This window comes from Tachyglossus aculeatus, chromosome X3 (genome assembly GCF_015852505.1).
Source record: "Tachyglossus aculeatus isolate mTacAcu1 chromosome X3, mTacAcu1.pri, whole genome shotgun sequence".
NCBI lineage: Eukaryota > Metazoa > Chordata > Mammalia > Monotremata > Tachyglossidae > Tachyglossus > Tachyglossus aculeatus.
Genome location: NC_052099.1, coordinates 24,729,410 through 24,756,683, shown reverse-complemented (window position 1 = coordinate 24,756,683; position 27,274 = coordinate 24,729,410). Strand labels below are relative to the sequence as shown.

At 43.1% G+C, this 27,274-nt stretch overlaps 1 protein-coding gene across 1 annotated transcript; it reads left to right on the top strand.

Annotated features, from left to right (window-relative positions):
• The first annotated feature begins 4,966 nt into the window (after positions 1-4,966).
• On the top strand, positions 4,967-26,997 carry ANKRD33B (ankyrin repeat domain 33B). Its single transcript, XM_038770505.1, has 3 exons — positions 4,967-5,071; positions 20,677-20,817; positions 26,144-26,997. The coding sequence occupies exons 2-3, from the start codon at positions 20,763-20,765 to the stop codon at positions 26,995-26,997; spliced, it is 909 nt and encodes a 302-aa protein (XP_038626433.1). The 5' UTR covers positions 4,967-5,071; positions 20,677-20,762.
• Positions 26,998-27,274: the final 277 nt, after the last annotated feature.

The window sequence follows — 27,274 nt, the reverse complement described above, 5'->3', positions numbered from 1 at the left end:
TTAACTTCTCAGAGCCTCAGTTACCTCATCTGTAAAATGGGGATGAAGACTCTGAGACTCACGTGGGACAACCTGATCACCTTGAATCCCCCCCAGCGCTTAGAACAGTGCTTTGCACATAGTAAGCGCTTAACAAAAGCCATCATTATTTTTATTATTCTACGCTCTGGAGAGGATACAAGGTGATCAGATTGTCCGACGTGGGGCTCACAGTCTTCATCCCCATTTTACAGATGAGGTAACTGAGGCCCAGAGAAGTTAATAACTTGCTCAAAGTCACACAGCTGACAAGTGGCGGAGCTGGAATTAGAACCCCTGACCTCTGACTCCCAAGCCCGGGCTCTTTCCACTAGACTACACTGCTTTTCATACCACTTCCACTCCCTCCCATGTTCACCTGAGCGTAACTGGGCTAACCATTTAAGAACCAGCTATTGGAATGGCAGTAGCCAAAGCCCCACTCGGCAACAGCATGTGGAACGGGGAGCTCTTAGTAGACATCTGCTGCTGAGGAAAAAACAGAGAGACATTCAGTTCCACAACCACAAGAATGTCAATGGCTCAGCACAGCCTGCTTCTGCTTCCATTAGTGGAAAAACAACTCAAATGTGCTGACATTTTGGGCTACTCTAAAACAAAGATCCCCAAGTCAATCAACAGCCCAAGCTTTGGGTTTAGTGGCTGAAATAGACTGTAAACTCCTTGGGCAGGGAACAGATCTACCAACTCTATTGAATTGTACCCTTCCAAGTGCTTAGTTGAGGGCTGCGCACATAGTAAGTGCTCAAAAAAAATTCCAGGGATTGATTGAAGAACCACAGTAGCATTTGCTGGCATTAGGGGGGCTTGTTTAGGAATGCACTGCTTATTCCAAACCAGTGAGGTGTGGTATTTTTTAAGAGCTTACTATGCGCCACACACTGTACTAAGCGTTAGGGTAGGTACAAGATAATCAGGTGATACCTTATGTTGCCAATTTGTACTTCCCAAGCGCTTAGTACAGTGCTCTGCACATAGTAAGCGCTCAATAAATACGATTGATGATGATGATGATACATGGGGCTCACAGTAGGAGGGAGACTAGGGATTGAATTCCCGGGGTGTCTATTAGCAGTTCATTTGAGGATGAATACAGGAGAGATTTATTAACTTTAATGTATGTTTGATAAACGTAGTACTAGTCATATTTATTGAGCATGAACTTGGGGTAACATACTGTACCTCCCTCCCTCTATTCCTCCCTTCAAAGCTCTACTGAGAGCTCACCTCCTCCAGGAGGCCTTCCCAGACTGAGCCCCCTCCTTCCTCTCGCCCTCCCCATCCCCTCCACCCTACCTCCTTCCCCTCCCCACAGCACCTGTATCTATGTTTGTACAGATTTATTACTCTATTTATTTTACTTGTACATATTTACTAGTCTATTTATTTTATTTTGTAATGATGTGCATCTAGCCTTACTTCTATTTATTCTGATGACTTGACACCTGTCCACATGTTTTGTTTTGTTGTCTGTCTCCCCCTTCTAGACTGTGAGCCCGTTGTTGGGTAGGGACCATCTCTATATGTTGCCAACTTGTACTTCCCAAGCGCTTAGTACAGTGCTCTGCACATAGTAAGCACTCAATAAATACAATTGAATGAATGAATGAATGAATGAATGAATACTAGAATAACAGAATGACCCAGTCACTGCCTACAGGGGGTCAGCTTGGCAGCTCTAATTCAGGACAGGGCACATTTAATTCAGTGTCTGGAGTTGGGGTTTCCTATTAAGCTAGAGAAAAACTAATATTGATACATTCATTCATTCAATCGTATTTACTGAGCACTTACTGTGTGCAGAGAACTGTACTGAGCGCTCGGGAAGTACAAATGGGCAACACGTAGAGACGGCCCCTACCCAACAACGGGCTCGCAGTCTAGAAAGGAAATAAGTGCCAATGTTAGGAAATAGAAATGGTTGTGCTGTGTTTCTGTGCATGCCTAATGATGCACCTGAAATGAGACTTAGGCAGTTCTGTTTGTCAGGGAAAAGACACTCTAAAAAGTGTAGTGTGGGTTGTTGTATGGAATTAGAAAAGCAGTGTGTCCTAATGGTTAAAGCAGGGGCCTGAGTGTCAGGAGACCTGTATTGTAATCCTGGCTCTGCCACTTGTCTTTTCTTTGACCTTGGGCAAGTCACCCAACTTCTTTGTGCCTCAGCTTCCTCATCTGTAAAGTGGGGGTTAACATTGTGAGTCTCACGTGAGACTGTGTCCACCCTATTTAGCCTGTATCTACCCCAATGCTTAATTCAGTGCCCGGCTACATAGTAAGCGCTTAACAAATACCATTAAAAATATCTGTATCTTACTTGTTTTAATATATTTAGCCCATTTTTTTCTATTCTGTTGCAGACCAAAGTCAATCTTCCTTATTCAGTACTTCTACCCTGCTTATTTTTAACTTGTCCAGTGAAGATGGTCAGGTTTTCTGCCTAACCAGCCTGCCAGCTTTTAAAGCAGACCTTATATTGAGTGCAACGCAATAATTATTATGAAGAATATAACTGGCCTTTGGGGAGAAAATTCAAACCTCTTTGGTGGAGATGATTTATGGCTCCCAGTTGTGGTCCGTGCCTAATGCTAATTGATGCAGATGCTGGTAAAATTGAAAAAGCCCTTAAAAGTCCTCATGGTTGTTTTCCATAAAGAAGAGGAATCTTAAGAGCTAGCTGCTATCAGACAGTCAGAAAAATCTTACATCACATTTTTCAGGTTCTGTGAATTTTACAACATTCACAACTTTAGCAGGTAGATTTGGCTGCATATTCCTCCCTGATTAAGGGCATCTAAAAACTGGTAGCTGTCTTTACCACTATCCCCATCACTACTCACTCCTTTATTCTCCTGTAAATAGCTGGGGGAGTCTGATACATACTTAAGCCATGAAATGGTATCTCTGCCATGTTAAGAAGACCAGTGAATATCTTTCTTTCCATATTTTACACTGAATCAAATAATTTAGGGGCAGTAAATTGCCTCAAGTCGAATGCAGGAGTGGAATTAGGATACATCTCTTAGGTAGCAAATTCACAGGCCCACCTGAAGGACAAACTCTTCCCCTTCTCCTCCCCCCACCAAAAAAAAAATTGCAAAGAGAGTTCTGGGAGCCCCCAGAGACTGATCCCTCTGCCCATAGTGGGAAAACCTTGCCTTAGTGGGTGAGTTGAGTCGGGAGACAAGTTATTCTGAAGGCAGAGTAAAGAGAAGTCGGGCAGTTGGGAACATCCTGTTGGCTGTGGTGTTATCTGCTTCCTGCTCTGAGACCCAGCCAGAAGAAGGATTTATTGAGGTAATTATATTTCTCTCTACCTAAGCTATTCTTGGGGCCAGAAGTAGGCAGAGCAGGTTAATTTTTGTCTTTACCGTAGTTTGGGGATTATTTTAGACTAACTCCATTTTGCAGCCTTTTCCCCAAGTCTGGCTCCACGTGGCCTAGCATGTGGCATCAAATCCCCAGCTTAGCTCTCATGGTCTCGAACCTCAGTGGCTTTAAATGTTACCTTGTCAAACCTTGATTTCATATTTTCTGTCGCAAACTTTTTCCAAATTGTGTCGCTCATCAAATCTGGATTTTGAGGTCATCTTGGATGTTAATCAGGTTCAGCCAGAGTTGCTGGAAGCTCCCAGTTGTCTCCTGGTTGGAGTTCCTAATTCCACATCCCCCTTTGGAAGCAAAAATATGGGATGGCTGATTTGGATCCTCTCTTATGATTGTACAGCAAAGTGGCCTCAATTTCACCCTCTCTTGGACAATGCTTTGGTGTGGAGCTTAATGATAACTGGGGCTCTTGTCCCTTTGGCTCTCATTCATCATTTTTTCCCTCCAAACTCATTATCATTAAGCAATAATTATTAGCTCGAGGCTGCATGTGTAATGTCTAGTCTTCTCTGAATCCTAGTCTATCTGTTATATGGTTTTAAATGGTTTTCTGATTTCCCAAGAGATTTGGGGGTTTTGGCAATGTTCCTAAAGAAAAGATAAATGAGTTGGGAATAATAATTCCTGTTTCCCCATTACCTTATAAATTGTTTTCAAGAATAATTCTGTGCATGTTAAGTACTGTGAAGTTCATGAAGAAAAGCCCTATATACAACCAAGGTTCTATTGCTATGATGAACAACATTCATGGCAACAGTCTAACTAAAAAAAGACACTACAGTGGATAATAATAATAATATTTGTGGTATCTGAGTGCTTACTAGGTACCAAGAACTGTACTAAGCTAAGAGATACAAGTTAATCAGATTCTACATAAGGCTCATGGTTTGAAGTAGGAGGGAAAACAGGTATTCAATTCCCATTCTGCAAATGAGGGAATTAGGCCCAGAGATGTGAAGAGATTTGCCCAAGGTCACACAGCAGATAAGTGGCAGAGACGGGATTAGAACCCAGGTCCTTCTGGCTCCCAGTTCTCCTCTAGTGCATGCTCTCGTTATGTGATCTGGAAGAACTAGAGAACAGTTTTTCCAAAACACAATTGGTCTGGCTGAACGCAACCCTCTGGTCAGCGCAAGTTGATGTAATGGAAGAAGAAACTTAACTCATGCGCATGGCAGCAGTTACTGTGATTACCGCGATGCAATTTTTTAATAACTCAAGGTTGTTTGAGAATACAACTACCCTACTGTAGCAGAACTATTAGTCAATCAGTGGTATTTATCAGCTGCTTACTGTGTGCAGAGCACTGTACTAAGTGCTCAGGAGAGAACAATAGCGTGCACATATCTTGTCTAACCCAAAATGGTAACTCCCTGAGGGCAGGGACTAAATCCTTTCGGCAGTTTGCGTCCCCATCCTCTAATGATTTGTACTGAATTTTTACTAATTTTTACTGTGGATGCTGCTGTTGCTAATGAATCTGCCCTCTCTGAACTGAGTCCCTTTTTTATTTTTTAGACTGCTCTTATTGTTGCCTGCTACGAAGGTTTTGTGGATATTGTAATAGCCTTAGCACAATGTCCCCATATTGATGTGAACTGGCAGGACAACGAAGGGAACACAGCTCTGATTACAGCGGCACAGGCAGGTAAGATTTTGCTCTTCATTTCACCGGTACGAATAATGTCTGCATTTATGTAGCGGAATTTGGTAGCTGTCTCTGAAGAATTAGAGAATGACTCACGGACAATACCGTGCATCTTAAGTATTGGAGGAAGAGTAGTGAGAAATATGTCAGGAGGTTGAAGATACTACTGTTTTATCTGTTAATTTTGAAAATGATAATGACTGTGGTATGTGTTTACAATGTGAAAGCACTGTACTAAGCCCTGGAGTAGATACAAGATTCAGTCCCTGGCCTACATGGGGTTCATCGTCCAAGAGGGAAGGAGAACAAATGTTTAATCACCATATCATGGGTTTGAATTCCGGCTTTGCCAATTGTCAGCTGTGTGACTTTGGGCAAGTCACTTAACTTCTCTGTGCCTCTGTTACCTTATCTGTAAAATGGGGATTAAGACTGTGAGCCCCCATGGGACAACCTGATCACCTTGTAACTTCCCCAGCACTTAGAACAGTGCTTTGCACATAGTAAGCACTTAATAAGTGCCATTATTATTATTATTATTAGTGGTAGTAGTAGTAGTAGTAGTAGTAGTAGTAGTAGTAGTAGTAGTAGTAGTAGTAGTATGTTACAGGTGAGAAAATTGAGGGAAAGTAACTTGCCCAAGGTCACACAGCAGACAAGTAGAGGAGCCAGGACTAGAATCACGTCCTCTCACTGCCTGGCCTCTGTTTTTCCACTAAGCCACCTTTTTGAAAACAAACAAAAAAGGACTTCTTTGCCCCAGCACTTTAACAAGGTTTAAAACAAAGAGGAAACCTTTCCGGCTGCAAGAGAACATATTTAATGTTTCTTTGATTTTGTTAACATTAAACTCCTTTGCAGGTTCACAGAAAGTACCAGATTACTGCCATAAGTACGCTCAGTAGTTCCTAGGGTGAGAATCACAGGCTTTCCTCTTTTTTAGGAGGGATGAGACCAGTGGGGCGAGTCCTCCTAATCTCATCTCCCTAATCATCCCTAAGTGGCTTGGGAAAACTGCCATTCCAGTCCTGAAGTTCCATTGAGATCCATCAGATGGTAGCACCGGAGCATCGAAAAATGACAGCAAAAAGCCGAGATGGAGCTCCTCATCGCAGGGAGGCGAGAACCGTCAACTGTCACAAATAAGGAAAAGAGCTGTTGCTCTCAGGACTGCCAGGCTCTGGATGAATTGGGTTAGCGTGGCCGAGGAAAACCGAGTGTCCGGACAAGGCAGTGTCTCAGTAGTGTCGTCTACATTTGTTAGCCCGCGAGCGCGATAAGGATCCAGGCAGAGATGTACTAATGGGGAGAAGCACCAAGCACTTAGTGGCTTGGACAGGAATTGAAATGCTCTCTGGTGGACTAGCAGTCCCAAGACTGTGAACGCTATCCCCTTCATCCCCTGCATCTTCTCATTTAGGCCCGGGCCAGATCCCATAGCTCCAAACCCTCCTTTTGTTTCTTTTGTTTTTTGAAAAAGATTTGTCTTACCACTGCCACTCTGGCTTTCCTTGTAGCGAGCAGAGCGTTAGCACATTTAGCAGCTGAAGATACTTGGTGGCAGGCGGCAGGAAGGTGAGAAGAGAGAGGGCCTGGGCAGGTGGACTGGGTGGCTGGAATTGTACCCCAATATTGGGGAAGTTTGGGGCAGGCAGGAGATGGGGTGCTCAGCCGATTAAGTGTCACCATCTTATATTTGCATTCATGATGACACTGCCACCTGTCATCCAGGTAGGACTAATTTTTACATTTTCCTTTATTTGCCCCTCTTTTAAACTTTGAATCTCCCGTTATTCATTCATTCATTCAGTTGTATTTATTGAGCGCTTACTGTGTGCAGAGCACTGTGCTAAGCGCTTGGGAAGTACAAGTTGGCAACATATAGAATTTGTACTTCCCAAGCGCTTAGTACAGTGCTCTGCACATAGTAAGCGCTCAGTAAATACGATTGATGATGATATAGAGACGGTCCCTACCCAACAGTGGGCTCACAGTCTAGAAGAACCATATATTTTAAGACACTTGATGCCGCTGTGTCACATTGCAGGTGCTGCAATACGTTAATGATATTATGCTCTATTATACTTTGATAATAATTGTGATGATTGCGGTATTTGTTAAGAATTTACTGTGTGCCATGCACTGTAGAGACAGGATAATTGGGTTAGGCACAATTCCTGTCTCACATGGGACTCATAGGCTTAATCCCCATTTTACAGGTAACTGAGGCACAATCAATCAATCCACCATTACTTTAATCTCCCCCTATAATAACAGTAGTAACTGTGGTATTTTTTCACCATTTACTAACAAAACTCTATTAGCCGCTGGAGTAATGGTTGGTGGTTATGGTACTTGTTAAGAGCTTACTGTGTGTCAAGCACTGCTCTACAATAACAGTACAATAACAGTAGGGGTAGTTACAATGCAATTGTACTTCCCAAGCGCTTAGCACAGTGCTCTGCACGCAGTAAGTGCTCAATAAATATGATTGAATGAACTGAGTGAAGCAGAATCTGTCAGAGTCACTGTCTCCCATGGGGCTCACAGTCTAAGTGGAAGGGAGAACAGGTATCTTATCTTCACTTTTTACAGGTGAGGAAATTGATGCACAGAGAAGTTAAGTGGCTTTCCCAAGGTCACACAGCAGGCAAGTGGCAGATGGAGATTAGACCCCAGATCCTCTGACTCCAAGGCCTGTGATAAAGTGGCTAGAGCCCAGGCCTGGAAGTCAGAAGGTCATGGGTTCTAATTCCGGCTCTGCCACTTGTCTGCTGTGTGACTTCTCTGTGCCTCAGTTACCTCGTCTGTAAAATGGAAATTGAGACTGGGAGCCCCAAGTGGGACAGGGACTGTGTCCAACCCAATTTGCTTGTACCCACCCCAGTTGCTCATACCCACCCCGGTGCTTGGCACATGGTAAGCGCTTAACAAATACTATAATAATAAATATTATTATTATTTTCACTAGGCCACTCTGCAGTCGCCAAGTGTCAGGCCCCAAGACTACCCATCTATCCCCTTCATCCCCTGCATCTTCTCATTTAGGCCCGGGCCAGATCCCATAGCTCCAAACCCTCCTTTTATTTCTTTTGTTTTTTAAAAAAAGATTTGTCTTATCACTGCCACTCTGGCTTTTCTTGTGCCCTGAGGGTCGTCCCCCCCCCCCCCCCTCCACCCACACATGTCACAGGACTCCCACAAATGCAGAATTGGGACATCATCACCTTGTCCTTACTACTGCCCTGTGGCTTTGGGGGTTCCTGGCAATATGGTCTGGAAGGATCTGCATAGTAGGGGAGGCTTGGGGAGTAACAAGAGTAGCAACAATAATAATTGAGGTATGCAACATGGCCTAGCTGATAGAGCACGGGCTTGGAGTCAGAAGGACTCGGATATTCTAATTCCGGCTCCTGTTTGCTGTTTGGTCTTGAGCAAATCACTTCTCTTCTCTGGGCCTCAGTTTCCTCATCTAGAAAACTGGGGTTAAGACTGTGAGCCCCATGTGGGGGGCAGGGACTCTGTCCAACAATTTGCCTGGCACATAGTAAGCTCTCTGTCCACTACTCCATGCTGATTCTCACAATGCGGGAGGAGATGGAAAGAGTGTAAAATTCTTGTAAAAATTTTCTAGCCAATACCCTTTAATGGCTCGAGTGACCACAGCATGGTGCTGATACCAGGCATAGCACTATAAGCAGGTAGGCAGTTGACAGAGTGTCCACCTTGGTACTTGTTAACAGTCTCTCCTGCCCCATGTCAACCAGGTATTTTCAGGATGCCTCCTGATTTTGTCCATCATATGAGACCCAATAGGTGATATGTTGGTCAGAACTTCACTAGCAATGGATAATCCTGCGGGTAAAATCCCAGCAGGCACTTCCTTACTTCTGGTAAGGAGTACAGCACCTGTATATATGTATATATGTCTATACATATTTATTACTCATTTATTTATTTATTTATTTATTTATTTATTTATTTTTCTTGTACATATCTATTCTATTTATTTTATTTTGTTAGTATGTTTGGTTTTGTTCTCTGTCTCCCCCTTTTAGACTGTGAGCCCACTGTTGGGTAGGGACTGTCTCTATATGTTGCCACTTGTACTTCCCAAGCGCTTAGTATAGTGCTCTGCACACAGTAAGCGCTCAATAAATACAACTGATTGATTGATTGATTGGTAGTCTCCACCTCTTCCCGTGAGCATTACATTGAAGCCAGGGGGAGGTATGTTTAACCGTTGGAAATATAAAGAGGCCCAAGTGCAGAGGACGGGGTGGGGGTGAATTGGAGGAAACCAGTAGATTGTTGTTACTCTCCGGTCTCCTCAATCAGTGGTGTTTATTGAGCGCTTACTCTGTGCAGAGCACTGTACTAAGCTCTCGAAAGAGTGCAATACAGTAGGATGGTAGATTTGATCAGCAACAATCATGAGGATTATGTGGTCTGTGAGTTTGTAGGGGTCGATGAGACAGCTCCGTGGCTCAGTGGAAAGAGCACGGGCTTTGGCGTCAGAGGTCATGGGTTCAAATCCTGACTCTGCCACTTGTCAGCTGTGTGACTTTGGGCAAGTCACTTCACTTCTCTGGGCCTCAGTTCCCTCATCTGTAAAATGGGGATGAAGACTGTGAGCCCCTCGTGGGACAACCTGATTACCTTGTATCTACCCCAGCGCTTAGAACAGTGCTTTGCACATAGTAAGCGCTTAACAAATACCAACATTATTATTATTATTATCCCTTATGCTGACCCTTCACTGAGGCTTGGCAAACAAATGGCCATTTACCAAGTATGAAATGAGTGATGGATGGGTAGTCAAGGGTTCTTGCTTTTGTTCTTATTCTGCTCTGATACTCTTTCTGCCCTTGATCATAATGAGTGAACCTCTCTGGGCCTCAGTTTTTTAATATGAGAAATGTGGATAAAAATATACTTTATCTTTCCCTTGGGTATGTTGTACGGAGTAATGAGGTCACGTTTCTGGAGCCCGTTGTTGGGTAGGGATTGTCTCTATCTGTTGCCGAATTGTACTTTCCAAGTGCTTAGTACAGCGCTCTGTACACAGTAAGCGCACAATAAATAAGATTGAATAACATACAGAGATCCTCCAGTGGAAGATCTACATAATTGCAGAATACTGGGATTTCTACTTTTGGTATTTGATTTGGTTTCATCCTCTAATGAAAGATACTTCATAAATGCAAAATACTGGGATTTCTGCTTTTGGTATTTGATTTGGTATTATCCTCCAATGAAAGATAACTTCATAAATGCAAAACACCGGGATTGCTGCTTTTTGGTATTTGATTTGGAATTATGTTGTTTAACCTAAGTGGCTAATGGAGTATTTATATCAAATCAATACCAGTTACAGGACAAAAGGAGCAATACTCCAAGAGGGGCAAAAAAAAGCAATCTTAAGACAGCTTTCATACTGAGAAAAGAAAGCATGGTGCATTTAACGCTGTGTCTATTGAATGACGCTTGAAATAATTTGAAATTTTACTTGGATTCATTTTTGTTTAGTTATCCGAACAGACTGCCCATAGAGTCTTGTATTTTTTTCTTGAAATTATTTACTCTTTTGAATGTTTAATGTGGCTGGAAGTGAGAGACAGACCAAAACAGGTGAAGACAGGCAACTGGTGGGCAAAGTCCAGCGTGTTGCCTAAAGATTTTGACTGAAAGGTAATTCCCCTCCTAGCCCATCTCTGTTCTTCCTAAGGAGAATCAGAATCAACTCTCCAGTGGTGTGGTGTGGTGTATCTGGTTGTGTTCTCTGAACAAACAGCCCCCACGAGCCTGGCTGAGCCTTTCTCGCTCACTTGGTTTGTCAGCTGAATAAATCTGAATGCAAGATTCCAGCAGTAAACAATTCCTGGACGAGTCAATCGTCTAGCCACAGAAAGGAACATTGCATCTAAAGTCACAAAGAGAATGAATCGGCAAGACTTTTGAGCAATGGGAGATATGTCTTATGCCAGCATTTCATTCTCTTCCTAGTCAGGCAACAGTATTTGTTTATTGAATTCCCACTGTGTGCAGAGAGCCATACCCAGACTGTGAAGAGCTACAAAAGAACTGCAGGATCTGGCTCTGGCCTAGAAGAGAAGACAACACGGTGCAGGAAATCAAAAAAGCCCAATCAAGTCAACCTCGGACTGATGATGATCCCCCCTAAAATCTGATGCTTTAGACCGGAAAGATGCATTTGGATATTAAACACTAGAAAATATCAAAATTCTTCAAAAATAGGCAAGCTACTGTTACGTTTCTTAACGATAATACAATGCAGCAAAGTCTAAATGGTTCCCTGAGTTATGTGCAGAGCCTGGCTTCCCCTCTCACACACCTATTTTTCCAGGGAAAGTCGGGGAATGGCCATTATGATTCCTCCTTAGTGCTCGTGCATCTGACCAGGAGTACTTTAGGGACAGGTATCCTTGGAGTGGAGGGGTCCTTCGGCACTGGCAGCCCCGCAGGGAATTAAGGATGCAGCTGCAGAAAGAAAATTATTTCTCTGTACAGTTTACAGGTCCCTCTACGGCTTCGTTTAGTGAGTTACATTGCAGGCAAACAAGATCGAGACCGGTGATGTTTAGAGCCAAATGTCTAAATTTCAATCCATCATTTCCTTGCCAGGGCTGGGGACAGTGATGCATGCGTGGCTTTGGTTAAGTGCATATCGGTAGCTGGTTCTTAGGAAAGAACTCATGTCTGCTTAGAATTTCTTGCTCTAAACCAGAGGGTTTGTGCCATAACTACAGTTGTTTGGGGATGCATTCACTCAAGGAACTAAAAGGATGGAGTACCTGTGAGTATTTGTGTGTGTCTTTTCCTTTTGTAAGTGACACGGTTGGCAGTTGCTTTGACGACTAATAGGTTGAAATTGCGCCTTGGGGATTCTTAGTCAATTATACTGGCTCCTACTGGGTAGAATGTAGTAAAGAAGCTACTAAATTCTTGAATTGGCTTTTTTCTTCTGTTTGAATGGATCACAATAAATGCTTAAATACCATTGATTGATTGATCAATCGGTTGTCAGTCAGTAGTATTTATTGAGCACTGCACTAGGCAAACTGTGAACTCTGTGCAGAGCAGTGGCCCAAGCAGAGGGGAGAGTACAGTAGAATGTGTAGATGTGACATATGCTCGCAATGAGCTAACAGTTCAGTGGAGGAGACAGAAACCGAAATAAATTAAATGTAGGAAGAAGCACGGGCTTTGGAGTCAGGGGTCATGGGTTCAAATCCAGGCTCCGCCAATTGTCAGCTATGTGGCTTTGGGCAAGTCACGTAACTTCTCTGGGCCTCAGTTACCTCATCTGTAAAATGGGGATTAAGACTGTGAGCCCCCCGTGGGACAACCTGATCACCTTGTAACCTCCCCAGCGGTTAGAACAGTGCTTTGCACATAGTAAGCACTTAATAAATGCCATAATTATTATTATTATAAGGTGTAAAATATGGACATTTGTGCAACATTCATTCATTCAATCATATTTATTGAGCACTTACTGTGTGCAGAACACTGTACAAAGAGCTTGGCAGAGTACTACGCAATAATAAACAGGAGATAAAGGGGTAGGAGTACCCAGATGCTTGGTTGATGCAATGGATGACTCCTGGGACTATTAGGACTCTATGTGCAGGATTCCCCAAAGACTCAACCTATCCCCCATTACACCGGTATTTCTAAACATTGCGAATATTATTTAACAGTTGCATGTTGCTTTATAAATAAGATGGGAACCATAGGATTGTACTTAATAGTATTTAATGAGGCAGGAAAAGGCAAGACAGTGGGTTTCAACAAGACTTCCTTAGATGAATGAATAGCCTTTAATTTTCCACAGGCTTCTTTATTTCAGGGAAGGACTGCACAGCTGTGTACCTTGACATATTTGCTTTGACAGTGTATGATCTAAAGGCAGAGGGTAACTTGAGAAGTACATATTGTATTCCTAAAATGTTCAGTGTGACCTAATGCAAAGAGCAAGGACTGAGAGTCAGGTGACCCTGAGCCTGGTCCTCATTCTGCCACTTGACTTCTGTGTGTCCTTGAGCAAGTCATCTAACTTCCTGTGCCTCAGTTTTCTCATCTGTAAAATGAGGATAAAATACCTGTTTGTCCTCCGTCTTGGCCTGTGAGCCCCTCTGAGCAAGGGCCGTATCCAAGCTGATTATCTTGTATCTACTCTAGAGCTTAGCATGGTGCTTGGCAAAGAATAACAGCATAATGTGAGCAGGGAACTTGTCTACCAATTCTGTCATATTGTACTCCTCCAAGTGCTAGGTATAGTGCTCTGTAGACAGTAAGCGCTCAATAAATACGATTGAATTCATTCAATTCATTCAATTGTATTTATTGAGCGCTTACTGTGCGCAGAGCACTGTACTAAGCACTTGGGAAGTACAAGTTGGCAACATATAGAGACGGTCCCTACCCAACAGTGGGCTCACGATTAATAAATACCATCTTGAATATTATTATCCTGTGCTGAAGATCAGCGCATCCCAACCTTTCTCAGTTGAGGATACCCCATACTTTTCAGTGTGTATGTGGTGGCCCCCACTGTAATTCTCCAAGTCATACTGCTGTAACCAGGGGTCATTGTTTGGGAAACACTTCATGAATAGCAGTAAAAGAAAGACTGAATGGTTGGTGATGTGCATTTCATTTGAGGAAATCAGATTCCGGGATCACTATGTGATATAGGATTGCCTTTACATCCTAGGGGAGCTTTTCCAGTTCCCCTCACAAGATTTGGTCCTGTCCTTAGAAAGCAATTTGTTAATGACGTTCTTAATTTAGTGATTTTTGTGTTCCCAGGTATTTAGTTTTTCTTCTGGGAATAACGGTGCCTCTGCTATTCCACTAGGGCCTATGTTGCTTTGTAGCCTGTCTTCAAAGAGACTTATGTTTGACTATATATAGCAGTTCTCCACTGTTTGACTGCAACCTTACTCTAAAAGAATGAAAGAACAATTGATGCATTCACATATAAAAAGCAGTGAGGGAATTAAGAAAAAATAAAGGCAACAAACCCACATTCTCAAGCTTGGCATGCTTTTGTGGTTTTTCTGGCAGGTAGACTGCAAGCTCCCTGTAGGCTACGGCCATATCATCTGTTGTCCTCTCTGAACTCCCCAGTACAGTACTCTGTACACAGTTCGTGTTCCATAAATACTGTTGAATGTTAGGCGGGATTCAGCTTTTCAGCAAGGTTGGTGAAGGACAATGCTTTCAGGATTCTCAAGCTCCCTTTTTTGTATTTGAAATTAAGTTCAATCAATCAGTAGTACTTACTGAGCATGTACTATAGGCAGAGCCCTGGCCTGAAAACTTGGAAGCGCTGGGGAGGATACAAGGTGATCAGATGGCCCCACGTGGGGCCTCATTTTCTCTGTTTCTTAAAGAAACCTGAAGTTGAACAGAGTAGCTAAGCCAAGAACCTTGGTGCTGCTGGAAAAGAGAAAATCAGGGACTTAGAAGAAGGAAGCCACTAATTAGTAAATAGTCAACTAGGAGATTAGAAGACTCCTCAAGGTCAAGCAAAGCAAACTGACTTTCCAGAACCTGAAGGCAAATTTAAAGTTAGGGATTTGCACTATTGGCACTCACAGATTTGCATTATTCAAGTTATGTTTCTATCCTTTAAAATCTTCTATCCATAACTGCTTGATCTAACAGATAACGTAAAAGTCTTACTTTTAAGGTTTGTAAAATTATGATTCTCCTCCTTCATTTCTCTAGTTATCAGATTGGGTTTTTTAAAATGCTGGCCTGAACAAATTGAGCCTATCATAGCAACTGAGAGCTAATTTGACACCAGCACTAAAACCTTTGAAAAGTTACTCTCGGCAGTTACGATGCAGTTATTATGTTATTACTGGATTGAATTCACTTGTACTTATGGTGCCTTTTAATTTCTCTTATGTAAGAATTCAGCGGGGACTCCATCATCATCATCATCATCATCAATCACTTCATATTAAAATCATCAAACTTTCTTTTAGTGTTTTAGCTTGAACCGAAGCTGAAACTCAGCAGTCTATTTTTTTCCAGTCTAGAGACAGAGCTGTACCAGGATTCAGGCATCTATTAAAAAGGAGGTTGTAAGCTCCTTGAGGGCAGAGAGCATGTCTGCCAACTCTGTTGCTTTCTAACTCTCCCAAGACCATAGTATAGTGCTCTGCACACAGTATAGGGCTCAATAAATAAGACTGATTGATTGGCAAAGTAGAATCCATCAAGTAAGCCTTAATAGCTGGGAAATGTAGTTCTCAGAGAGTCTGATAGCATCAAAAAGGCCTGTTTCTCAAAACATCCTGTCCCTGGCACCTCTGAAGATTTTAAGGCTCATGCTTTCTATCTCATCCTAATTAGTAAATAGTCACCTAGGAGATTAGAAGTCTCCTCAAGGTCAAGCAAAACCAACTGACTTTCCAGAACCTGAAGGCAAATTTAAAGTTAGGGAACCTCACAGATTTGCACAATCCACACTATGTTTCTATCCATTAAAATCTTCTATCCATAACTATTTGATTTTGATGGCCAAGACTTTTTAATAGCTCTTAGCTCTTTAATCCTTCTCTCGTTTTCAACGAAACAGAGCAGTCACATGGTGATGATGATGATGGCATTTATTAAGCGCTTACTATGTGCAAAGCACTGTTCTAAGTCACATGTAAGATCTCAAGCGGCATCTCTTCATTGAATTAATTCAACATTTGGAAAGAAGTTGCCTGGGAAGAGTTTTCTGAGTCAGTTGTGGTTAGCCTCTGAATTTCTGTATGGATCATAACTTTTAGAAAATCCTGGACTGCAGATTATAGCTGCAACCCAGCTTTGCAAGATGCTGACATCTAAGTAGCTTTCTTACTGACAAAGAGAACAGCATAATGTGAAAATGCCAGCTTATTCCTCCTGATAAATATTCCCCATAAGAGCTTGCTCAAATGGAGCAAGGCAAACAGAATGCAAGTCCGAGTTTCCTGTGATACGGGCAGTCTGTCTGGAAGTGATCGTGTGCAGATTCTGGGTTCATTTGGGCCATGGATTCTCATTTACATATTTATGTATGGAATTGCTGTAATGAGTTTCCATCCCCCTATTTTTTGGGGTGCGTCAAGACAGAGACACCCTCCTGAAGATTGGAAACACCTTTGAAGCACGAGGCTCTGTTGTGTCAGACAATAGAATTTGAGGGTCCACTAAGGTTTTATTCTCACATATTCATTCAGAAACCCATATATCAATCAACCAATCAATGATCTTTATTGAGCGCTTACTATGTGTAGGGTACCATACTAAGCACTTGGGACATAAATAGATTTGATTGAAGGCCCAGGAAGGATGATGATAGTGTACACATTGTTCCTGCGTATGACCCGAAAGGAGGTGTGTATAAGTGAAGGAGAGTAGGATGAACATTTTGTGGGCATAGCGATGCAAAACGGTGACATATACCAGTGGGCCTATTGGAGACAACATCAATGGCTAGGCTTCCCTGGCTATGTGTCGTGCAAAAAATCTCCTTTAAAAATTAGTCGTAGAATCAAAACTCCAGGTTCGGTCCAAGACACCTCAGTAATTGGTGCCATTTTAGAACAGAGAACAATGAAACGAATAGTGGAAATTTCCACTCCATGCATTTTTGCTCTCTCAAGCTTCGGAAGCTTATGATTGACGGTGAGAATGTTGATAGCAAAGGACACATAGGGAGTTGTCTTTGGAATGCACAAACAGTGGATGCAGCGAGAAAAGGAAGCGGATACATTTGGTGGAGTCCCCTGTTGGAGTGTTTTAAAGTTAATGGCCAGGAGTTTTGTTTTAAATGAGGAGCAGGGACTCACTGGAGGTTTGCGAGGAGGGGAATATCCAGCTTCTCATAGGACATGGGAGGCCAGGGAATCACATTTTATCAATATTATCATTGTTACATTATTGCTGATACTGTTCGCTACCAATGTCTAAGTCAGTTCGAGACCCAGCATGGGCTTGTGGCTCTGCCTCTTTCCTGTTGTTTGACCGTGAGCAAGTCAGGCATTAGTTAGTAAACATGCTTCCTTGCCCTCAAGGGAGAAGCAGCATGGCCTAGAAGAAAGAGCATGGCCTGAGAGTCAGAGGACTTGAGTTCTAATCCCGACTCCACCACTTTTCTGCTGTGTGACTTTGGGCAAGTCATTTCACTTCTCTGTACCTCAGTTACCTCATCTGTAAAATGGGGATTGAGACTGTGAGCCCCACGTGGGACAGGGATTGTGTCCGACCTTATTTGCTTGTATCCACTCCAGGGCTTAGTACAGTGCCTGGCACATAGTAAGCACTTAACAAATACCACTATTATTATTATGCAGCAAGACATAGCGGCTAGAGCACGGGTTTGGGAGTTAGAAGGTCAGGGGTTCTGATCTCGGCTCTGCCACTTGTCTGCTTTGTGGCCTTTGGCAAGTCACTTTACTGCTCTGTACCTCAGTTATCTCACCTGTAAAATGGGGATTTAGACTGTGAGCCCCATACGGGACAGGGACTGTGTCCAACCCAGTTTCCTTAGTATAGTGCCTGGCACATAGCAAACACTTAACAAAAACCAATTATTATTATTATCATCATTAAAAATTCTTAATTTAGCAGGGAATGGAGTTGATTTTGAGAGGAGCTCAGTTGATTTATATGCATCTCACTTGAGATGCTCATATCGAAAGATTCAGGGTCATGGTGAGCATAGAAGCCACAGTCCAGTGTCACAAGAGCACCTCATTTGAAGAAGAGTTTAGGCCTGTTGGTTACTAAAGCAGATTCAGGTTCCCCACGATTGGTTTCTTTCAAGAAAGTAGAGAATTTCTCCCTATTCCGATCCACAGGGGATGGTGAACCCACCCTTATCTTGTGGGACAAGATGACCTGAACCACAAAGGTCAGCCCCTCATTCCAGGCCCGGCACATGTCACAGAGAGTTGAGTAATTTCATGGATCATTGAAAAATCAAACCCATAATCAACGCTCATTGGCTATCTGATGACTCTCCCGAGGAGAGCAGGAGAGCAGGAAACCAATTAAACACTGCTAACCATGTCGAACGATCAGTTTGTATTATGGATATTCGATTGCTCCTCCTTTCTCTTCTTCCAAAAAAAATGCTATGATAATTGTCAGTGCAAAGCCCTTCCGTTGAAAATTGCACTAGATATGCTATTTGTTTTTTGGGTTTTTTTTAATTGCTCTGAACGAATTGCAATCTGCTCCACTTACATTCCTGCTTAAATTTAACTGACATGCACCACAAAACATTCAACTGGACTACAAAATGAGATCAAAGAAAATTTTTTTTTACAGCATACAGCAATTAAGCTGTTCCAGCCACCTGACAGCTTGCATTATTATGCCAACTTTTAAACCATCACAAAATAAATGACAAGGGGAAAAATGGTGTAAATGAGATGAAAAGGCACCAGATATTTGTCAGAATCCATAAATCATACACTGAAGGTCCGATATTCATTCGTTTTCCATGCATGAGCCCCGTAACACAGCGATGCAACCCCACTGCTTCCGTTCCTGTTTGCAGGGAGGCAGGGATTTGATAAATGCACCCAACCAGAGCCAAAACCTCCTTAAGTAGAATTTCTGCTTTTTTAAAAAAAAAATATGGCCGGGAAGCCAACTTGGGCCATCTAAGCGTTCAATAAAGACCCCTGATCTAGTGATTGATAAGCAGTTGTTGAGAAGAATGGACAAGCCACTTGTACCAGGGCAGAGCCTGGAGTTACATTCTGGCTCTCAAATAGAGAACCTCTTCCTTCCCTTCCTCACTTGGAGGGAGGCCAGGGAACTCAACTCAACTAAATATCACTCCTTGGAGAAAAGATGGAAACTTCTAGGAGAGATGATAAGTAGCTGGCCTCGAGGGAAGAGCACAGGCATGGGAGTTATAAGGCCTGGGTTCTAATCCCGGCACTGCCAGTTGCCAGCTGTATGATATTAGGCAAATCACTTGACTTCTCTGCGCTTGTTTCCTCATCTATAAAATGGGAATGAGATATCAATTTTCTCTCTCCTTTAAACTGTGAGCCTCACAGAGGACAGAGCATTATCTGATCACATTGTTTCTACCTCAGTGTTTAGTACACATTTTTCTCACCCCTGTGCAAGGCAATGATGTCACCGATGCCTTCCACTTTTTTCTGACCTTTCTTCTGTGTCATTCAGAATTTTCTAACAGATTCATTCAACTGTATTTATTGAGCACTTACGGTGTACAGAACATTGTACTAAGCACTTGGGAGAGTACAATGTAGCAATAAAGTCACATACCCATCCCACAATGAGTTACAGTCTAGAAGTGGGGAGACAGATATCAAGACAAATAAATAAAACTACAGATAATGTACATAAGTACTGTGGGGCTGTGAGGGGGAAAGAGCAAAGACAGCAAGTCAGCGTGACAGAGAAGGCGGTGGGAGATGAGGAAAATTGGGGCTTAGTTTGGGAAGGCCTTTTGGAGGACATGTGTCTTCAATAAGGCTTTGAAGTCAGGGAGAGTTATTGTCCGGGGCACTGTTAACTTTCAGAGCATCTGGGAAAGTGTGTGGACAGAAGATATTCCGTTTTGTAAATGGAGACTGTAAGGCAAAAAATAGTGATATGTTTTCCCAGGTTGCGCAGCAAGTCTGTGGCTAGATTTGGAGTTGAAAAGATGGAGCACAGTAGCTGTGGCCAGATTCAATCATCAATGGTACATATTGAGTGCATACTGCTTGCACTAAGCATTTGGGAGAATACAATAGGGTCAGTAACACAATCCCTGCCCTTGAGGAGCTTATTATGTAGCAGGGGAGATGGACACTAAAATAAGTTACAGGGAGGGGGAAGTAACTGAGTTTAAAAGTATGTATCTAGCTACTGAGGGGGAAAGGCGTGAGGTGAAGGTTCTAGTGTTTATTAAAGTGTTTATGGGTGGCAGGACTAGGAAAGCTTGCTTTCAGGCTCCTGATCACATTTCTCCCTGACCTGCGCCTTGCAAACCCGGCCCACTCCATCTGAAGGGTCAAAAAAGAGGCCTGTCCTCCCATCTCCCCCTCCTCCTCCCTCACCCCTCCTCCCTCCCCATCCTTCTCCACTGCGGTAGCCACAGTTATAAAAGTAGCCGTATCTCCATTTCACTCCAATACCAAGAGAGATTGATCTGGGTCACAAACCGGGTCAAGACACTGGCAGTCAAAAGGTTCCATTGGAATCCCATCCCTTCCCAGGCCTGCTTTCGGAAACGGTTTTCTGGTGAGCCGTTTAGTAACCCGAGAATTAATTCTGCAAAGCAATCCCCAGCGATTCTACCTGAATTTTATTTTGGGTTCCGGCTTGTTCGTTTGTTCTGACCCACCAGCTGTGCCTGTGAATAATGACGGCTAGTAACTATGAAAAATTGAAGAAAGAGAGTTTATTATATAACTGTGCATTTGCTAGCTTCCAGGGGTGGTAATTTCATCGGAAGGAACCACAAAAGAATTTCTTGCTAGAGTGCTTTTTAGAGGCAGGGATGGTTTACCACTCGCCCTTCTCCCCTCTCCCTTTAAACAGAAATATACTCATCATTTCAGGGCACGTAACCATCACCAATTACCTGTTGAACTATTTTCCTGGCCTGGACCTAGAGAAGAGGAATGCATTTGGGTACACCGCCCTGATGAAAGCTGCGATGCAAGGTCGTACAGAGTGCATCCGAGCCCTGATGTTGGCCGGTAAGTACACGCTGGGCCTCAACTGCTTCTGCCTGGTTTGGGAACAAATTCCCTTTATCCTGTCTGCCCCCAAATATGGAGACTCCAAGAACAAGCATCCAATTACATAACCACAAGGGGTTCAGTAGAATAGTCGTTCATTTTGAATGGTTGTTATTCAGAGAATCTTTCCTACATTTAGAACCTTCCCCTCCACTTGCCTGATGTGGGCAAGTCACATAATTTCTCGGTGCCTCGAATTCTTCATCTTTAAAATGGGGATTAAATTCTTGTCCGAACAGGGATTGGGGCCTGACTGATTATCCCGTGTCTATCCCAGTGCTTAAGATAGTGCTTGGAACAGAGTTCTTAACAAATCCTCGTTGGGAACAGAGAATATGTCTGTTTATTGTTTTATTGTACTGCTTAGGACAGTAAGTGCTCAATAAATGCAATTGACTGACTGACCTAGCTGTAATGGAGAAAGAGGAATCTGTGTCATCACAGCATAACCGTGAAAGGCCAAAGATTTTCGTTTTACAATTTCCAACCTTTCAAGGATGCATAAAAGTGTTTTGTAAATTTCATAGTAACTTTACCTCTTTGAAAATAAGTTGAGCATTTGCTGTTATTTTTGGTCCTCAAAACAACCCTTATTCTAGAATCCGTAGTTAAGAACACCGCTCCACACAGCATGGTTATTAAGGAACAGTGGGGCTCCTCTTGTTCTTGAACCCAGTCACTGGTGTCTCTTCCAGCACTTTGAACTGCTCTGGGGCTTTGTTTTGCTACCACGGTTTTCAAACCTTCCCCTAAAGCTATTTTGATTCATTTTCCTCTATTCTTTAGAGCCAAATTTGCAAGCTTTTTGTGCTGTTCAGCAGACCCTGGTCAAGCTCAAAGTCCCTGGTCAAACGTTGGACTTGGAGGAATCAATAATCTAATGATTCCTTGCTACATTCAAAGACCAGGTCTGGGTTAAGGACCACATACTAAGATCTTCTAGAGGGTTAAGGCCTTCTTGATAGAAGTGGGTTCTGGTTAATGGGAGCACTGAGCTCTTTAAAGACCTTGAATTGGATGAATACTTTTATTTTCCCCAAGAGTTTTCACATCAGTAATGTCATTTCATCTTTACAAATTCCCTGTGAAGTAGGTAGGCAGAGGTGGATATTTTTCTCTCCGATTTACAGATGAGGAAACAGATGCAGAGAGGTTAAGTATCTTACCCAAGATCACATGCAGCAGGTCTGGAGCAGAGCGGAGACTAGAACTTGGGTCTGTTGACTTTCAACCCCATGCTCTTTCCTGTAGACCATTCGGCAGAAGTCTTCAAGTTCCTTCTCTTCAGTTCCTGTGCATGTTCTCTCTCTTTGTCCCTCGCTTCCCACCCCCTAAAATGGTAGCTTATGACTCAGATATAGTTCTTGCTGTTATGACACATGGAATTTTCAGTGTATTGTGAAGATAGGGGATGGTAGGATCTATTGGGCTTATTTTGTGGCGATTTTAGTGACTGGTTGGAAGTTGGGATAGCATGCTTGAAAACCAGAAGCTAAGCACTGTAGCAAATTTATTGAAGCCTAGGATGGAAAAATGTACTCTATCTTAATTCTTCCAAGCTGACCAGCTGTGCTTAGTATTCCTTTGAGAATTGACTGTCTCAAAAATCTTGATTTATTATTTTTTTTCAGCAGGGCCAGGTTTTCTTTTTAAGAATTGTTAAGTAGTTTATCAGATTTCCCCACCCCCCAAAACTGTTTAGATCTTCTTAAAGTACGCAGCTTGAAGGCACATATTTAAGATTACATTTTTACTTATTTCTGATCTAGCAGACCAAATGCATAGTAGAAATTTGAGGCTCACATATTTTGTTAATATGTTTGGTTTTGTTCTCTGTATCCCCCTTCTAGACTGTGAGCCCACTGTTGGCTCTATATGTTGGCTCACCGTCTCTATATGTTGCCAACTTGTACTTCCCAAGTGCTTAGTACAGTGCTCTGCACACAGTAAGTGCTCAATAAATACGATTGATTGATTGATTGACTGAATTTCCCTTTGCCCTACCTACTTCCCCGCCCCACAGCACTAGTGTATTTTTGAAAATATTTATTATTCTATTTATTTTATTAATGATGTGTATATATCTATAATGCTATTTATCTATTTTGATGCTATAGATGCCTATCTACTTGTTTTGTTTTGTTGTCTGTCTCCCCCTTCTAGACCATGAGCCTGTTGTTGGATAGGGATTGTCTCTGTTGCCGAATTGTATTTTCCAAGTGTTTAGTACAGTGCTCTGCACACAGTAAGCACTCAATAAATACGATTGAATGAATGAATGAATTTAATAAAAAAAGTATAGCCCAATCCAGTGTTTTCTCCATGCTGAATTTTGAAATTCTGATTCACTGAAAGTAGTACAGTGGCTACTCAGCACAAAAGTAGGCATACCAGCTGTGCCAATTACAATCTCAAGGGATGGAAGCCATGGTAATTCAAAAAATATTAATATCCCAAAGTGACAGATCTGTATGAATATGTTACCCCGAGCAACAGTATTCAGGGCCTGATTTCATCTTCCAAAAGCCAGAATTCAGTGAACATGCATATGTTTCTTGAAAAGGAGCTGCAGAACCCCAAACCAGAGTAATATATATATATATATATATATATATATACATATATATACACACACACACACACACACACACACACAAAATGGTGAGTTAGACAGCTGAACATCTTAAAAAAGATTTGCATATTCATGCTGATCCCAATTAGTGAAGTTGTAATGAATTTGGCTGCATGAGGAATTTACACAGGCCATGAGGGTAGTCACACGATGAACTTGCCAGCTCAGAGATATGGTGCTCGCCTCAGGCCAGTTCGAACTGCACGTCTTCATTAAGTTAAATTAGGCAGTGAGGGAAAACACTGTCGTTTCTTTGAGCCTTTTCTGGTGCCCTTTGTGTTTGAAGGCAAAAGAAATTGAGCATGGACTCTCGTTTTGCTAAATAAGAACTATTCAGAATATAGCCTTTAGCATCGCTGAACATTTTGTTTTTAAATCTTTTGAGAGAACACTGGTTGGGGAATCTCTGTCCCCTGCTACTAACTTTCTGGGCCTTGTTGGAGAAGCTTTTAAATTTCCCCTTGCTTTGGTTTCTTGTTTTAAATGGAAATAAAATTTGTGATTATTCCTGGCCTCTTGCTGTTGTTTAACCTCTTGGTTTGCACATCGTTCTCTAACTGCACACCATTCTCCAGGCTTCTCTGCATCAATGTTGCCTTGTGACTGCAGGTTCTAGAAGACCAGGCCTGCATTTGTTTCTTCTACTTCACCCAGCATTTTAGCATGGTGGTTAGTGGTCATTGCAGTGGAAGATTAATATTTAATGGATGATGTTGCTGAAGAACTTTGAGCTCCTCTTATGTCAGGGTGTGTGTGTGTGTGTAATTGTTCTTTATACTTGAAGGTGCCACTGATGGTGAAATTCATGCCTGGATATGTGTGTGTGTGCGTGTTCTTGGGTGTCAGATATTGCATAAGCTTATGATTTTCCTAACATGGGAACTGATTCTTCCATTTGGTCTGAATAAGAGCTATCCATGCCCTCCCCCTCCTGCCCCCCAGAGCATCCTTTTTCCTTGGATAGAAATGGGAGATGTGAGAAGTGAGAATCAGCTACCACCTGGCTGCTTTCTAGAGGCTACTCTGGTTGTATTTTTCTCGAAGGGACACTCTTGGTATACTTGTGAGGAGAATCTGCAGGACTGTTTACCGGTCAAACCCTCCCTCTTCTCTCCTCCACATTCCCTCCCTCTTCTCTCCTCCACATTCCCTCCTGGGCTCAGAGGGAAAGTGTGAGTGAAGTGAATCCGGGGAGCCTTATTTTACCAAACGTGAAGACTGTGAGGGCCAAGAGATGGACTTCTCATCTTAAGATGAGCCAGGGTGGTTCCCTCCCTTGTAAGAGGAAGCTAAACATTACTTAGTATTTCATGAATGATTTAATTACAATGCCCACATCTTCATCAATAATTAATATTAAGAATAATATGGGACCTCTGGGTAGACAATTCACTCTGATTTACTATCCACCCACCAGAAAGTCCAGAGTTATGTAGTATTTTGCATCAGAAAGTTTTCGACATCTTGAATCTCTGGGGCAGCCCAAGATCGCATAGGGGACCTACTTCATAGTAGAAGAGATGCCTAAACTTTTTACATCTATTATGCATTCCTTTTGTTTTTCATTAGCAATTGAAAACTGCCTCTTTCAAAAAATGAATTGTTCATTAAGATTTTAATTTTGCAGTTTGTTCCCTTTTAAGTGCCATGCAATTAATTAAATTTTAATACGCCATTTATTTGTATGGTGACATTTTTACTGCCCCTTCCTTTTTTAGTTATTAATTTATAAATCATACTTCAGCTAATGAGGTATTTCCTGATTTTCCTGTTCTAAATGATGATAACTACTCCCAATTTAGCCATTCTTAGAAAATATATCTGAAAGAAAAACCCACCCTTGCTTACTCCGGGTAGATCTCCAATAGTGCAGTGGAGAGATAGGACAGTGAAATGATGCAAACCTGTTTGTTTCCCTCTGAGTTGTCTTAAATATTATTGCCTCAAATCAAGAAGAGAAGAAGTACCACATCTTGGTCTTCCTTTTTACACTCTCAAAGCACACTATGCTGCTGAATAATAATAACAATAATAATAATAATGATGGCACTTGTTAAGTGCTTACTATGTGCGAAGCACTGTTCTAAGCATGCGGGGTGGGGTGCGGGGGGTAGATACAAGGTAATCAGATTGTCCCACGTGGGACTCACAGTCTTCATCCCCATTTTACAGATGAGGGAACTGAGGTCCAGAGAAGTGAAGTGACTTGCCTAAAGTCACACAGCAGACATGTTGGGGAGTTGGGACTAGAACCCACGACCTCTGACTCCCAAGCCCGGGCTCTTTCCACTGAGCCACGCTGCTTTTCCACAAGGTGAACAAGGCGACTCTGCACTGACATACCACCGTCTATGGGATTGACTGTAGATATGCTCAGACATGAGATTGTAAAGCACTGAAATATGATGCCAAAATGAAGGCTTGGGTGGGAGTGTAAATTGGTGGGATTTTGTAAGAATTAGTCGAGAAAAGTTGAATTTTGGAATCAGCTTGGTCAAGGTAAGGTAACTGTGGTGCCTGATGGGCTACCGGATAATTGGATTCATGCCACTTAAAACTAAGAATAAAAGGGACCGCCTCTCTCCCCCACACCGGTCCCCCTGAAAATTTCCACGGGCTCAATTCATCCTTGATTTTGCTGTCTTTTTCCAGGGGCGAATATTCACGCGACCGACCCCACCCGTAAAATGAACGCACGGGAGTGGGCATGTTTTACAGGAAGGTATGAAGCGGCCTCCCTCATTCAGAGACTACTGGACCGGCCCTGCCCCGAGCAGTTTAGTGAGTGGTACAAGCCGGAGTGGCCCGGGTTGAAGGAGACGACGGCCAAGGCGGTGGAACCCAAGAGCTGCTTGCAGAGGTTGTCGGGCTGCGTGCGGGCCACGCTGTTCTTCCGCCACCCCCGGGAGCCCGCGGATGAGGGAGCCCTCGATCACATGGTCAGGATGACGACGGGGCTGGGCAGCCCCTTCGTGGCGACATCCTGTCGGACGGTGTGCCCAGAGAGCCCACCCTGCGTGGGGAAGCGCCGGTTGGCGGTGCAGGAGATCCTGAGGTGGCGAAGGGCCCAGGAATTGCAATCTCAGGAGAGGGACCCCGTGAACAGCTACGAGAAGGTGTTTTCAAACTCCTGGGTCGTGGTGGTCCCCAAGAAGAAAGACAGGAGGGCCAGCCTCCAGGCTCTGCCCAGCACAGCTTCCCAGGCGGGCCCGGCGGCCACCCGCAAGACCAGCCTCCTGCCCCTCCACCTGTTGAGGAGAAGCAGCGTGAGGCCGGGCTTTGTTATCCCAAAGGTCCGGATCGACAAGGCGCCTCCGGCAACCTTCCAGCCGGAGCACGACCGGCGGAAGAGCGGCAGCGGTACCCGGAATGGCACCTACCTCCAGATTCCCAGGTGGAAGTACAAGGAGGTGAGGGAGGAGAGGAGAAAAGCAGAGGAGGAGGAAAAGAAGAAAGCCGACCAAACTCAGAAAGAGAAGCGGGCATCCCTCAAGAGAAAGACTTGAATCGGGGTGGAGTTCCTCTATGCCTTCCAGTGCCGGCTCCCAGGTTGTGAATGTGCAGTCAGCTCAGGGATCTGCCAAATGATGGCATCATTTCCAGCTGGGCCAGGGAGGAGGAAGTTTGGGGAAGGAGGAAAGGAGTCAGAATGGAGGAAAGCAAGTGTCCAGAAATTGGCTGCTAGAAACTGAGGAGGAAAGGCCTTTTTACCCTCTATTGCTCTTCAGGTGCTGAGACCTTCAGGCTCAGCTTGTGTATGGTCTGCTCCAAGGCCCAATCGAG